The sequence below is a fragment of the Trichechus manatus genome, unplaced genomic scaffold (genome assembly GCF_000243295.1).
Source record: "Trichechus manatus latirostris isolate Lorelei unplaced genomic scaffold, TriManLat1.0 scaffold00117, whole genome shotgun sequence".
Taxonomy (NCBI): Eukaryota; Metazoa; Chordata; class Mammalia; order Sirenia; family Trichechidae; genus Trichechus; species Trichechus manatus.
In genome coordinates this window covers 3,062,535-3,077,489 of record NW_004444053.1, presented here as the reverse complement: position 1 = coordinate 3,077,489, position 14,955 = coordinate 3,062,535, and the positions used below count along the sequence as shown (strand labels likewise).

General features: G+C 39.4%; 2 protein-coding genes across 5 annotated transcripts in view; one reads left to right on the top strand and one right to left on the bottom strand.

Moving 5' to 3' along the window:
• The window catches only part of BLZF1 (basic leucine zipper nuclear factor 1), a 38,517-nt gene extending 25,231 nt beyond the window's left edge, over positions 1-13,286 (bottom strand). For 2 of the 3 annotated variants that reach the window (XM_004384091.2, XM_023738437.1), the window contains exons 1-2: positions 12,857-13,008; positions 11,460-11,540 (exon numbers count right to left, since the gene is read on the bottom strand). In XM_004384091.2, the coding sequence (XP_004384148.1) occupies positions 11,460-11,490 (31 nt within the window). In that variant the 5' untranslated portion in view covers positions 11,491-11,540; positions 12,857-13,008. The other variant, XM_023738436.1, reaches the window with a different exon arrangement.
• Positions 13,287-13,380: 94 nt separating this feature from the next.
• The window catches only part of NME7 (NME/NM23 family member 7), a 355,379-nt gene continuing 353,804 nt past the window's right edge, over positions 13,381-14,955 (top strand). For both annotated transcript variants that reach the window (XM_023738433.1, XM_023738434.1), the window contains exon 1: positions 13,381-13,482. In XM_023738433.1, the coding sequence (XP_023594201.1) occupies positions 13,480-13,482 (3 nt within the window). In that variant the 5' untranslated portion in view covers positions 13,381-13,479. The remainder of the gene's footprint in view (positions 13,483-14,955) is intronic.

The window sequence follows — 14,955 nt, the reverse complement described above, 5'->3', positions numbered from 1 at the left end:
TCAATGTCACTGAATTGTGCATGTAGAAATTTTTGAAATGGTGTATCTTTGGCTATGTGTATTTTCACCAAAAAAAAAAAAAAAGATTAAGAAGTTATAGGGTTGACATGTTGTGGTGTTGTTAACCAATGTCATAAAACAATACGTGTACTACTGTTTCATGAAAAAAAATATGGCATGGTATTTGCATATAACCTTTCCATATCCTCCTGTATACTTTTAAATTTCCAGATTAATTACAATACCTAATACAATGTAAACGCTATGTAAATAGCTGTTGATGCTTACACTTAACACTTAATGCTTTTTTAGTGTTTGCAAGCAGTTTATCACGAACCAGTGGTGCAGTGGTTAAGAGCCCAGATTGCTAAACAAAACGTCGTCAGTTTGAATCCACCAGCTGCTCCTTGGAAACTCTATATAGAGCAGTTCTACTCTGTCCTATATGGTCGGTATGAGTTGGAATCGACTTCATTGCAAGGGTTTTTTTTTTTTTTTGGCTGGTTAGGGGCAGCCCTAACACTTCCAGGAATTTCAGCCTCTTTCTGCTTTATTGTGCAAATGCTCGATTCCTTCTTACTAACCTTACGGCCCCCTTCGGCAAGTGACATGCCACTTTTCAAAAGATCTAAGACTTATTTTTCTCATCGAGAAACAGCACCTTACGCTCGCTCTTAGCTTTTGAGGGATTGCTTTGATCACTTCAATGCTTTGTAAGAGCCATTTTTTCACAGAAAGAAAGGGTGTACACAACACAAGTAGCGAACGAATGGAGAAGATGCGAGGCGAACAGTGCTCAAACATCGAGCGCTAGGGAGAGACTGAGGATCTGTGAAACGGTGGAGGATACAGCAGGGGATGCTACACATTACTTCATTCATGTGCATTCAGCGGAGTGCTCGGTGTGCAGCAAACTCAAATTTTGCTTTTTGGAACTTTTTCTCCCCCCTCCATTATTTTCAGTCCATAGTTGGTTGAACCCACGGATGCAGAACCTGTGGATACGGAGGCCAACTGTAACTTATTTAATCCTTACATCATCACTGTGAGGTAGATATAATTAGCTCTATTTTATAGATAAGGAGCACCAGTAGCACAATGGTTAAGTGCTCAGCTGTTGAACCCACCAGCTGCTCCATGGGAGAAAAGATTTGGTGATCTGCTCCTGTAAAGATTATAGCCTAGGAAACCCTATGGTGCAGTTCTACTCTGTCATGTACAGGTGCTATGAGTCAGAATCAACTAGATAGCACCTGCCAACATTTTATACTTGAGGAAAGTGAGGCACAAAGAGGTTCAGGAACTGGCCCAGCCACCACACAGCAAGCTCACCACTATACTACCACTGCTACATTCAGATGACAAAAACAGTTGTTCCTTTTTTCTCATTTTACAGAGGGAGTAGTATAAGTTTCACTGAGTCATATTTCTCTAAGAAAGGAGGACGTTCACTAATTGACTCAAGATGCGGTTTAGAGCTTAGAAAGAAGGGGGGCATGCTAGAATGGGAAATGTTGCCAAGCCTTGAAAAGAGAGCTGAGATGACATCTGACCCACATGGAATTCCTGGATGAGTACGTTCCGTAATACCTCTTTGAGCTAGAAGTTAGATTTCTTGCCATTTTTACAAGTCCAGTATACATTTGAGAAATTGGAAGCCAAAGTCTATAAACAGTAATAAAAGTTAACTTTTATTCAATTTACTATGCGTGAAGGACTTTTCCATGCCCTTAAGATTGCATTGTATCATTTAATTTTTACGAATGTCTCATTAGGTAAGCATAATAATATCATTTTATAGATAAGGAAACAGGTTTATGTTAAATAGCTTGTCTAAATCAGTGTCAAACTGGGATCTGAACCCAAATCTGACTTCACGAGTTAATTGCTCAGGAAGCCTTCCATCAACCAGAACTCACTGCCTGTCTTGGTTATCTAGTGCTGCTGTAACAGAAATACTACAAGTGGATGGCTTTAACAAAGAGAAATTCATTCTCTCACAGTCTAGGAGGCTAAAAGTCTGAATTCAGGGTGCCAGCTCCAGGGGAATGCTTTCTCTCTCTGTCGGCTCTGGGGGAAGGCCCTTGTCATCAATCTTACCCTAGTTTAGGAGCTTCTCAGTACAGAACAACCCCCCCCCCCCAAAGCTCTGCTCCTGCTCCAGGTACTTCTGTCTTGGTGGTAGAAAGTCCCTCTCCTCTCTGACTGCTTCTCTTTTTTACATCTCAAAAAGAGATTGACTCAAGATACAACCTAATTCTGTAGATTGTGTCCTGCCTCATTAACATAACTGCCTCTAACCCTGCCTCATTAACATCATAGAGGTTAGGATTTACAACACATAGGACAATAACATCAGATCACAAAATGATGGACAACCAAACAATACTGGAAATCATGGCCTAGCCAAGTTGACACAGATTTTGGGGGGACACAATTCAATCCATAACATTGCCTCTGCTAACAACCCTACTTCTTAGACCACAAAAGCCCATAAAATTTATATAATAGCTATGTTCTTGTTGTGTGCCATTGAGTCAATTCTGATGCAAAACAACGCTACAGAATAGAGTAGAAATGCCCCATAGAATTGCCTAGGCTGTACTCTTTACTGGAGCAGATCGTCAGGTTTTTCTCCCTGAAAAAAGGTCAGGTTTTAACCACCCACCTTTTAGTTAGCAGCCAAGCGCTTAACCATTGTGCAACCAGGGCTCCTTATAACAGCTATAGTGAGCTTTACTCTTAGTGGCCACTAGCAGCAAATATGTTGCCAGATGCCTACTACAGGCCATACACTGTATGAGGCAGTGAGGACCTCTATGCTCAAGGAAGTTACAATCTAGTTTAGGAGATATGACATACATGTAAAAGGATAAACTACAGAGTAATAAGTGGTACAAAAATATTGCTATAGAAATTTTGTTTCTATAGAAATTTTAATTATGAACAATTATGGACTATTAATCAGTCTTTAGTGACTTCATCACTATCTACCTGAATTCTATAATGTATATATAATATAGTCTCCTAAAGCAAAGACCTGTAACAGAATTCTTAGCTTTTAAAAAAGCCAAAGTATGTCCTTAATCTTAATTACTATTAGAGATCAGTATCATATTCTAGATGTATCAAAATTACATGTGAACTATATTAATCATGTTTCATTGTGACATACATGGTTAAGAAAATTTATTCAATTTGGTAAAGCAATAATAAGGTCTTATTAAAATTAAAGCTTCCTTAAAAAGTTTCTGAAAAACAAAGCCATATTAAAAGACGGAATTACATACATTGTAAACATTCCAAATTGAAACAAAGCCACTGCTATCACCTGCATTCCCGGATACTGGCCCTAGAATTGTCCAGCCAAAGTTCCATAGGAAGTGGGAAGCTTGCTCAGGGAATATTAAGAAAATAACCATGAAAAAGTTACCTGTCAATCTGTTTTACAGCAAGGGAAATACCTAATGAGAATACTTTCTTTGGAGCCCTGGTGGCGTAGTGGTTAAGAGCTCGGCTGCTAACCAAAAGGTCAGCAGTTTGAATCCACCAGCCACTCCTTGGGAACCCTATGGGGCAGTTCTACTCTGTCCTATAGGGTCGCTATGAGTTGGAATCGACTTGATGGCAATGGGTTTTATTAGGTTTCTACTTTTCAGTATGATTATTTTTCTTCTTTTGTTACAGAGATACAGAGTAGAACAGATCATCTTCACATGCAGTCACACATCCTCTGGTTTCTATCACTATTTTTAAAATGTTACATTATTAAAAGATATTAATGAGAAAAAAATTTACCCATATTCCCATCACTGTAAAATAGCTTCTCATTTTTTCAAATTTCTTCAATATTTTTAGATAGTTAAAATCATAATAAATTTTGAAAGCTTAGTATCTTATTCTGGTTTGCTGTAGTCCTCATGGAAACCCTGGTGGCGTGGTGGTTAAGAGCTATGGCTGCTAACCTAAAGGTCAGCAGTTCGAATCCACCAGGTGCTCCTTGGAAACCCTATGGGGCAGTTCTACTCTGTCCTATAGGATCACTATGAGTCGGAATTGACTCGACGGCAACGGGTTGGTTTTGACAGTCCTCATATTTTTCATTTTAATGGCTACAATATATTCCTTGAACTTAATATAGCATTATTTATTTATTATTCTATTGCTGGATATTTACACTCTTTCCAATTCTTCATTATAATAAACAATGTGTTAGTGAACTCTTTTATGCCTACAGATTTTTTTTCAACTTCTAAATTATTTATTCAAGAAGAATTCCCAAGTATAAAAGTAATGTGTCTGGTGAAGATTTGTATCATTGAACTACCTCCCAAAATGACTCTACTGATGTAGCAGATCTATTCCATGTGTTAGTTTTATTTATTTTAGTTAGTTTTATTTATTTATTTTTTGAATACTGAATACCTATGATTTAATGTAGCACTTAAAAGTAAATATGAATACATGTAAAGTGTTTAGAATGGTGTTTGGCACAGTAAGCGCTCATTAAATGTTAGTTCTTATTGCTTTTATTATTATTCATAAAAATTCCTAAAAAAAACTTTGGATCTTGATAAAGAGGGGAAAGAAACCTTATTTAATGTCATAAAAGTCAATTCTGACTTTCATTCTCTTATGTTGAAGTCTTAAAAATTATCTCATTAGACTATTGGACTATTTATTTCATTCAACAGATGTTTTCTGAATGTTTACTATGTATATACAGCAATGTACTGGGAATCCTGAGTTATGTTAGACAGGGATAGAAAGATATCTGAGGTATAATCAATGTGTTCTAATTCACAAAACATTCTACATTAAAATAAAATATTTGTCATTTCTATATGAAATGTAAACTAAATATTCCTCGGGGCTTGGGACTCTATTTTCAAAAAGATGAGGCAATGAATGCTGCAGAAAATGGGATAAAAGTTTTGGTATCTTAGTTAAAATATACTGCAGCATGCTAGCACTCACAAGGGGCATTTCCACTGAATTGCTTTAAAAATCAAGGCTTAGTCCCATGTTTTTAAAATCTGGCTTTAGGTTTGTCTAACTCTAGCCAATGTAAATTTAATTTTGTTAATAAGATGTTCTGGCATTTAAGAAGTAGTGTAGAACCCTGTGTTAACTATGGATTGAAAACAAAAACTAGAGTCATGCCATTCAGGCCCACTGAAGTTGAAGAAATAAGAAGTAGGTATGATGCTTCTGTCCTGGTTCAACAGGAAATCCAGCTTTTCCCAAAGAGGCAAGTTACAACATTTCCAAGTCAGAATTTTAGGTAATAGAGGCTCAAGAACAACTCACAAAATGGCTAGTGTAAATTTAAAAGGCAAAGAAACATTGATGAGTATTTAACAGAAACCTCTTTTCAAACAAAACACGTCATTGTAAAATTCCAATGAAGAAATTTCAACCCCAATTTGCTCTTAACCTTATTCAAAAACAATTTAAGCTGTTCTACTTACCCAAGCATTTATGAACACCCAAAGTTGTACTAGCTAATGAGCATGGGTAAGCAGGCAGTGAGAGCTGGCTTTACATTTTTTCACCTGGTAACTTAATTTTCATAATTCTATTTTTTCTTGTGACACACATAGGAACCTTTATTACATATGCACTAGGCACAAAACAGGACACATTCACGAGCAACTACCTTTCAAGAGGGAAAACAAAGATCTATGGTGCCAGCTCCATAATTATGAGCAATGCTTAAGTAAAGCAAAACATCAACCCCTATTCTTCTCTACTTTTTTTGAAAGGAAACAACAAAACAATGCTTAAAATATTCAGCAACATTACTTTAACCTATGGTCACTCAAAGCACATCTAAGATTTATGGTTCTAATTGTCTTCCCCCAGGTTGGGTCAAATGCAAGGAAAGAAGAAATAGGGCACTAGTGCAGTGTGATAGATCACTTTTATATGGACTTTCTCACCATGGTCTTGTAACTCCCACCAAATGACTGGGTGACACTATGCAAATGAGGTGCTTGCGGCCCACCAAGGGGATTGGATAGCTTGCTAATAATGCAAATAATGTGCATGGCCTCCTTGTGGGGGTAGGACCATGCAAATAAGGTGTATGGAACCCTAACGAGGGAACTGGTTAGTTTTGCCATCCTGCTAGGTTTAAAATGAGCCATCCCAGAGGCAGCAAGGGGGGACCTCACTACCACCAAGAAGAAGAGACCAGAGTGGAGTGCATTCCTTGGACTTGAGGTCCCTGTGCTGAGAACCTCCTAGACCCAGGTGACAGAAAGAGCTGTAACAATGGAGAAGGAACAAGAGGGCGAGAAGTGGCGGCAGAAAAACGGAGGCAGCAGGAACAGGAGACTGGTGTGAGACCAGTGCGAAACGGTGCAGTGTGCTTCCTGGCCCAGGGAACAAGGTGGCTACAGTAGATGTGCTGACCTACGGAGTGACACAGCTGAGTGCCTTCGGGCAGGAGGCTTCCTGGTGGAGTGGGGTGCCTCTGAGCACTTACTGGCAGAACTAAAGAGCTTTGTAACACTTGCATGAGCAGGGGCAGAGGCCAGGCCAACGGGCCGAGGGCCAGACAGAGGCCTGTTTGCCAAGAAGCTGTCCTGATTGAAGAACTCTATCCTGAGTCGTTCCTGATCTTGAACTGTATCCTGTTATTTCCCTAATAAACCCCATAATTGTGAATATGGTCTGTGAGTTCTGTGTGGCCACTGCAACGAACTACCGAACCCAGCAGGGAAGTAGAGTGCTTTGGGAGGGATGGCTGGTGTCAGAACTGGTGAAAAGGTTGAAGAGAGGAGGTATGTCTGACCTCTGCCTCATAGAAATCAGTGTTGGGCTTTTGATGCTGATGGAAGTTCTCCCCCCTTGTGAAGTTAGAGGAGGTCAGAAGCCCCCGTGCCATTTTTACACACTAGTCAAACACCAGAATAGGGGTTGCCAAGCTTTTTCTGCAAACAGCCACATAGTAAATATATAGTAAATATTTTAAGTTTTATAGTCCAACAGACAAAATTGAAGCTACTATGTAGGTATTCACATAACGAGAGAAGGTAAATTTCCACAAATTTTTGTTGATGAAATTCAAAATAAAATAATTGAGCTTAAATTTTTTTTGTAATATAGGCCTAATAATGAGAAGAATAGAATTCTTTTTTTTTGTTTTGTTTTGTTTTGGAATATCACTTGGCTTAATCAGGGTTCAAAGTTAATGTTTCCGATCATCAAATTGAGTGCAAATATTCTCAGCTAGCAGGTCTGAGGGCTGTAATTTGCTGGGCCCTCCTCTAGAACACTGAGGTAAAAAGAATACGCTTTTATGTAAATCTATGAAGACAGGTATTCTAGGAAGGCAGCTATGCTAACCACTACACTACTAACGCCTCGGCGAAGACAGGTATTCTAATTCAGAGGTGGTGTAGTGAAAAGAATACCAAATTTTGAGTCACAGTAACTCTAAGTTTAGTTCCTACTGCTTACTCATTGTGTGATCTTGGGCAGATCACTTAACCTTACTATCCTCCCATCCCGCAGTGCTTTCAGAATAATGAAAATACTATACTATTTTAAAATAGTTTGTTTTTCTCTTGTTCTAGACTGTTGAAAGCCCCACAGGCCAGGGATTGCTTCCTGCTACTAATCTTTGTATTACCAGCTGAAGAAATGGTGCCTGGCACAGAAAAGATGAATAAATACATAGGGACTTTCATCAATCTGTTAACACACTACCTAGATTTCATTTCAACATCCAATAACTAACTCACCTAAAACTTTTTTTTTTCTCTACGCCAAAGCATTAATTCCTAATTTAGGTAAAGTCTGACAAACTTTTCAGAATATATGCAAATTCAGGTACAAAATTGTTAAATTTCAGGATTCCCACTTGGTAATGCTAATTCAGTATTAGTTTAAGTATCACCAATAACATCCAATAAAATTGTTACTAATAAATTAGAAAAATGTGTTACAATGTTAGACCCACATTTACTCACATAGAATCTAAACATTCTTCTTGCCACATTTTCCATGAACAGACAGTTCCCTGGTCAAAATAAGTGTAGACAATGCTGCATATCACATCTCTTTTTAGGAACTTTGCAATGCACATTAGTATACTAAAGTCTCTGAGAAGCCCTGTAGCACAATTTTTCCCTTAATTCAGCATTTCCTAAATTATCTGCCCATGGAATCCTTTTTCACCTAATATCTATTAGTCCACAGAACTGGTGATAAAGTTAGACTATTTCATAGAATTATATAATATATATTTAAATGTGTCAGACTGCACTATTTAGTCTGCTTTCCCTAAACTATATGACTTTAACATCTTAAAACTTTAATCTTACTTCCAAGAAAAGCTTTGGATTCTACTTTCTAGTTATTTATTATTTATTGTATGCTTCCCTTGCAGAAAAAGCCTTTGCAGCGATGACACATCCTTCTCATGATGGCAGCACTGCTCGGATGTTCTGGGAGGAAGTTCTATGGCTATTAACCAAACAACATCTTGCTTCTCTTCTGAGGCAGTTACAGGAAGTGCAACCAACTGGCAAATGTCAACCATAATTAGTACACCTTTTCTCAGGCTATAGAATACAAAGAAATTTTGTTGACTAATAACAAAAGTTAGCATTATATTAAGTACAGATGGGACTAATAGCTGAATTACCTTCTTTACTGGATAATTAAAAGCAAATAAAATAATGTAAGTGAAACTGCTTTGTAACTTTTATCTTCACTACAAACAAATAAATAACAAGCAATAAAAAATAATTTCACAGAGGCCTGGCAAAAACTTTTAATCACTAATCATACACTAATCAAAATATTTTATTAATTTTTTTCTTTTTGCCAAGTACCATACTAGTTGCTTTCATATCAGTTATCACTTAATTTCTCTTATTTCCCATTAATTTCCAACTTATTACTTTCATTATGACCTCTGGTTTGCTTATTCTAATACAATAAAAGCCTTCTGGTGACTTACGAACGGCTGCTGCACACAGCTGAATTAAATTCAATTAAATATTTATTGGCATGATCTTTTCTTTCTTGTTTCCTTAGAAAACTTCAGTCCCCTTAGAGAGAGTTTGCTGCTGGAGGTCAGCTTGCTGCAAAGCTGGCTTCTAGGAAATTGTTTCCCACCTCTCACTGATGACCCTGGCCTCCAGAACTCACTCCACCAAGAGAGAAGCTGGGTCAGGAGAAGCTCCCTTTGTGATACGCTAAGACTGTTGCCTATGTCTAACTGAAGATGGCCAGTAGGCAGCAGGCTCTGAAGGTCTGAATCACAGGGAAAGAGATCCAGGCTATAGACAGATTTAGATGTCATTCCTATAGATGAGTACTGAGGCACTGGGAGAAGAGAAAGAGGGCTGAAGAGTGAAAAACCCAAATCCAAACCCATTACTGTCAAGATGGTTCTGACTTACAGTGACCCTATAGGACAGAGCAGAACTGCCCCCATAGGGTTTCTAAGGCTGTAAATCTTTATGAAAGCAGACTGCCACATCTTTCTCTCATGGAGCAGATGGTAGGCTCGAACCGCTGACCTTTCAGTTAACAGCTGAGTGCTTAACCATGGCGCCAGCAAAGCTCCTTGAAGAGTGAAAAAAGGGGGCGGAAAAAATTGATACTTAAAGGATAAACCTGGAGGAGAGGAGGCTGAAGAAGACACAGAGAAAGTATAGCTGGAGCAGTGCTGTCAAATAAAACTCTCTGCAGTGATGGAGGTGTTGCATGTGTACACCTTCCAATACAACAGTCACTAGGCACACATGGCTACTGAACACCTAAAATGTGGCTGGTCAGAGTGAGGAACTGGATTTTTATGGTTTTAAAGAATATTAATTACTTTAAATTCAAATAGCCACATGTGGCTACTGCATTGGACAGTGAGGGGCTGAAAATTGCTGAAACAGGCTGAAAACAGGAAGAATGATGTCATGGAAGCCATGAAAAAAAAATATTTGAAAAGGAGGTGAATGTCAACAGTATTAATGTTATAGAGAGGCCAAGCAAGGCAGGACTAAAGAGTGATGACTGTATTTAGCAAGGTGTTTGATATCTGCTAGTTGTTTATACATCTATTTTTTTAAATTTATTTTTATTTTTTTATTGTAGTTCAAATGAAGTTTACGTTTCAAGTTAGTCTCCCATACAAAAATTTATACATACATTGTTATGTGACCCTAACTGCTCTCCATATATGGCGACAGCACACTCCTCCTTTCCACCCTTGATTCCCCATGTCCATTCAACCAGCTCCTAACCCTCTCTGCCTTCCCAGCTCATCTCCGGACAGAAGCTGCCCGTTTAGTCTCTTGTATCTACTTGAGCTAAGAGGCACACTCCTCACGAGTATCACTTTATGTCCCACAGTCCAGTCCAATCCGTCTGAAGAGTTGGCCTCGGAAATTGTTTTAGTTCTGGGCTGATAGAGAATTCAGGGGCCATGCTTTCCAGGGTTCCTCCAGTCTTGGTCAGACCATTAAGTCTGGTCTTCTTACTAGAATTTGAGCTCTGCACTCCACCCTTCCCCTGCTCCATCAGGGGGACTCTGTTGTGTTTCCTGTCAGGGCGGTCATTGGTGGTAGCCAAGCACCATATAGTTCTTCTGGTCTCAGGCTATTGCAGTCTCTGATTTATGTGGCCCTTTCTGTCTCTTGGGCTAATAATTTCCTTGTGTCTTTGGTGTTCTTCATTCTCCTTTACTCCAGGTGGTTGGGACCAACTGATGCATCTTAGATGGCCACTTGCAAGCTTTTAAGACCCCAGACGCCACTTGCCAAAGTAGGATGCAGAACATTTTCTTAAAAAGCTTTGTTATGCCAATTGACCTAGATGTCCCCTGAAAGCATGGTCCCCAGACCCCTACCCTTGCTACTCTGTCTCTCAAAGTGTTTTGATTCTATTCAGGAAACTTCTTAGCCTCAGTTTAGTCCAGTTGTGCTGACTTCCCCTGTAGTGTGTGCTCTCCTTCCCTTCACCTAAGACAATTCTTATCTACTATGCAGTTAGTAAATAACCCTCACCCTCCCTCCCCACCCTCATGACAATCAAAGAATGTTTTCTTCTGTGCTTAAATCTTTTCTTGAGTTCTTATAATAATGGTCTTATACAATTATTTGTCCTTCTTGTACATCTATTTAAATCTTTAAAAAATACGTATTACTGTTAATTTAAATCTTAATTTTCCATGGGGATAGAGAATATAGCTGTAAAATTTTGCTTTTACACTAAATGTTTAAGAGTGAGTAATCATTTAATAAATACTACTTAATGATGTTAATATTCACTTGTATATCTGAAGCTCTGAAACATAAACACTGCACTACAAAACAATCATGAAGAGATATGAAACATGAGTTATTCCCAAGGGCTGTAGATTTAGTTACCTGGCTCAAACATTCCTTCACACTGTCATAAATTTCATGTTTTGAAAGAAATTATCATCCAAAGAAAACACTTACCTTTGGTTTCTAAACTTTCAAGAGTAGTCATTTTTTTTTCTTAAGCAATGTTAATGCACCCCAAGTCTTCTGCTGAAAAATCTAGAGATGTATAAATATGACACAATTAACAAAACATAATACCATAAAACACATTCACTAGGTGTCTCCAACTTAAATATGATATTCTAATTGCTTCTACATTTAGTACACATACATTTTAGAAAGGAAGTGTTCATCATACGCCCTTCTCACAAGTGATATTATTAGGGCTACCAAAGTATCAAAAGATATTATCATTGACATAAACTTGTATGTCAATAATAATACTTGTATGTATCAGGGAGGAGTTTCAAACACTACTTCTACTTAAATGTACACACGCATTAACTGTTAAAGACTGTGAGGAATAATCTGCTGCTGATGTCTCAGGTTGAAGAATTAGATAGAACTACACTTGCCATGAAATAAATGGATAATTTGAATATTCTGAGCCCTAGTTTGATTATTTCCCATTGCCTAGTTATCCACAACTAATTGCGAAGCTGGTGCTGGGGGCAGCTCTACTGCAAAGCCATTTTGGATCATAAAACAACAAAGTATTACTCAAGATAACTTAATTTGCACTTGCTTGGTAAAAAAGTAAACTGGTGTAGCTCTTAACTGTAAAATAAAGCATACCTTGAGCATATGTTTCCTAACCAAAACATAGGCGGTTCGAATCCACCAGCCGCTCCTTGGAAACCCTATGGGGGCAGTTCTACTCTGTCCTATAGGGTCGCTAGGAGTCGGAATCGACTCAATGGCAACGGGTAAGCATAGTTTTCAGAAATGTATGTATGCATAGCCTTACAGTACAGATTCAACGATTCACTGGAGAAGCTCAGGAGAAAGGTGATACTTACGCAGTGACATTAATTCGAAGATCTCTACATTAGGTGACAACTAGTTTCACCACAGAAAATGATCAGTCTGAGTACTCGATACTCGACTCGGTAAAAGCACTCCCATGACTAATTTCCTTAACAGTCACACCCCCCCGCTTCACTTACAGTCTATCGCTCTGAAAACAGGTATCCAAAGGCCCTTTGTCAGATAAATGATCCTTGAAATCATGCTCGAAAGAAGCGTTGTGAAATGTACAAGCACAACGAGTGTTTCCCCCAGCAAACAGCAAGTGAAGGGGTGGGGGAGTGGGTAACAAGTGTGAAAGTGGCGGGTGTGGAAGCGATAAGCCTGTTAAGGTTGGCTGTACTGGGAAGTCGAGCTCAGAAGTTCCGGCCCTGTGTGAACAAGCCTTCCAGGCACAACAGCAGAACACTTCCTTAAATCCAAAGCGACTGAACACCAAGCTCCAACTCGGACCTCTGCCCCTCCAACATATCCCCCCTAAGTTATAAACCCGTCTTCGGACTTACCTCTAAGATTCTTCCTCTCCTTATATCAGAGGGCTTCACTATACAGGTTCTCCGGCTCAGTATTACCAGTTTAACTTCTCCGCCCACCCCCCTTTCCGCTCCAAAGCGGACCAGCCCAGGCGGTCCTGACAGCAAGCAGCTAGCCCACTCATACTCACTTCCTGTTACTAATGGTTTCGCTTCCGGAATCCCTTCCCAAAAGACAGACTTCTATGGTGCATTTACACTAAAGTACATAGACAATTAACACGGTGTAAGATCTCAGTAAATAAAAACGGGATAGAAATGTATTTAAAAGTAAAATATAACAATATTTGGAATCCGCGAGCATATTTGCTTAAACTTCCGGGTCACCCGTGAACCAAATGGAAGGAATGACGCTGGCGAGCGGAACTTGGCATCCCGTCGTCCCAGGTGACGGCGTAAAGGGGCGGGTCTATCTATTGAGTAGGTGGAACGACAATTATTCCCAGCCACTAGGGGCGAAGGGGCGGGACGGTAAGGTTTTACGTATCTCCGGTAGTGGGCGGAGCTCTGTTGCTAGAGTAACCGTGTGTCAGTATTGGTGGCGGCGTCTTCCTGTTGCAAGGATACGTAGCTCGTTCTGCTGAGGTCCTGAGACTATGGTGAGTGCCAGGCGAGGCCGGAACCACGGTTCCGGGGTCCTGGTTACGCAGCGTCCCACGTCAAGTGGGCAGATGGGCAGTCAGTAGGAGTCGTCCCTGTCCTTTCCGCTCTCGACCCCATTGTTTCTCCCTTTTCGGGAGCTATCCCTGGAATTCCCTCGCAGTTCCTATTCTTGCAGCACCCCAAATTCCACTCTGAAGTGCTCGGGTAGAGATATCCTACTAGGGCCTAACCCGGTTTGCTAAGATTCTACAGTAATGGAATTTGGGGAAGACAATGGGTCTAACAGTCTAAGGTGGGCATTATTTCGAGCAAGCGTTTAGTTAAATCGTTGCATATTTCAAGCTCTTAGCTTCATCTTAAGGGGATTCATTAAGGGCGCGTTATGGTGGTCAGTGTTGACTGTCTCAATACTGCTCCGAATCTCCCTAGATTTTGGAATCTTTGCTTGTTTGAGTGGCAGAGCACTGTTCTACACCCCTTTAAGGGACATTTAATAATTGCTGCATTTTGGATCAGCTGTATTCTATCTAGCCAGTAGATTACCTTCTAGGTCCGTGATTCTTAACAGGCATGCCCCTCAGAATCACTTGGAGAGTTCTTGAAAATTCGCTTGCCTGAGCTTCAGCCCCCAAATTCTAAATGAGGAGGGAAGGTGCTAGGGTATTTGCATTTTTTAAAAGACTGTAGGTGATTTTACCCACATATTTGAGAACACCAGAATTCTAGTTAATTCATGTTATCACCACATCTTTTAAGCACTTATGAATACCACACTGGCTGCCACCAAATGTGTATCACTCCTCCTTTACCTTCCTCCATTCTGCGCAGATGATGGAGTTTGACAGGCAGTTTCTTCAACTTCATATCCTAATCTACACACTGTTCTATATTTTTACCTATCTTTCAGTCTTTCATTTCTAGTTCACAGAAAGAGGTTTTGAAGTTAATGGGTCCGTCTTTGCTCTTGACTCATTCCTTTCCTCTCCATTAGGAGACTTTTTGCTTCCAGTTACCTTTTTTCTTTCCTGTGTTTTCAGCTGCTTCCTTGTATTTAAATGTGCTCAAGTCATACATCTTAAGAAAATTAAAAAAAAAAAAAAATCACTTTCCCCATCCTGTGTTTATCCAGTCCTCTGATCTATCAGTAAACTTCTTGAAAACATAGTATTTTCACTTGTGTCAGCTTCTGCCCCTTCTCTTTGATCCTTAGCACTGTTGTCTGTTTTCCTCTCTAATGGCTTCAATGAAGTTACTTTTGCTTAAATTTCTAATGGCATTTTAATTGCCAAATCCAGTAATTACTTCTCAAAATTTATTTTACTTCGTCTCTTTGTGACAGTTGAAGTTCATGGTCATTCATTCCCTCCCTTTTTCACTGGGTTTGCCTGCTTTTTACATTCCTTGTCTAAGGGATTCACTCCTTAATGACTTTCACGTCTTAGTCTGTACATTTCCCTTGGGTGATTTCA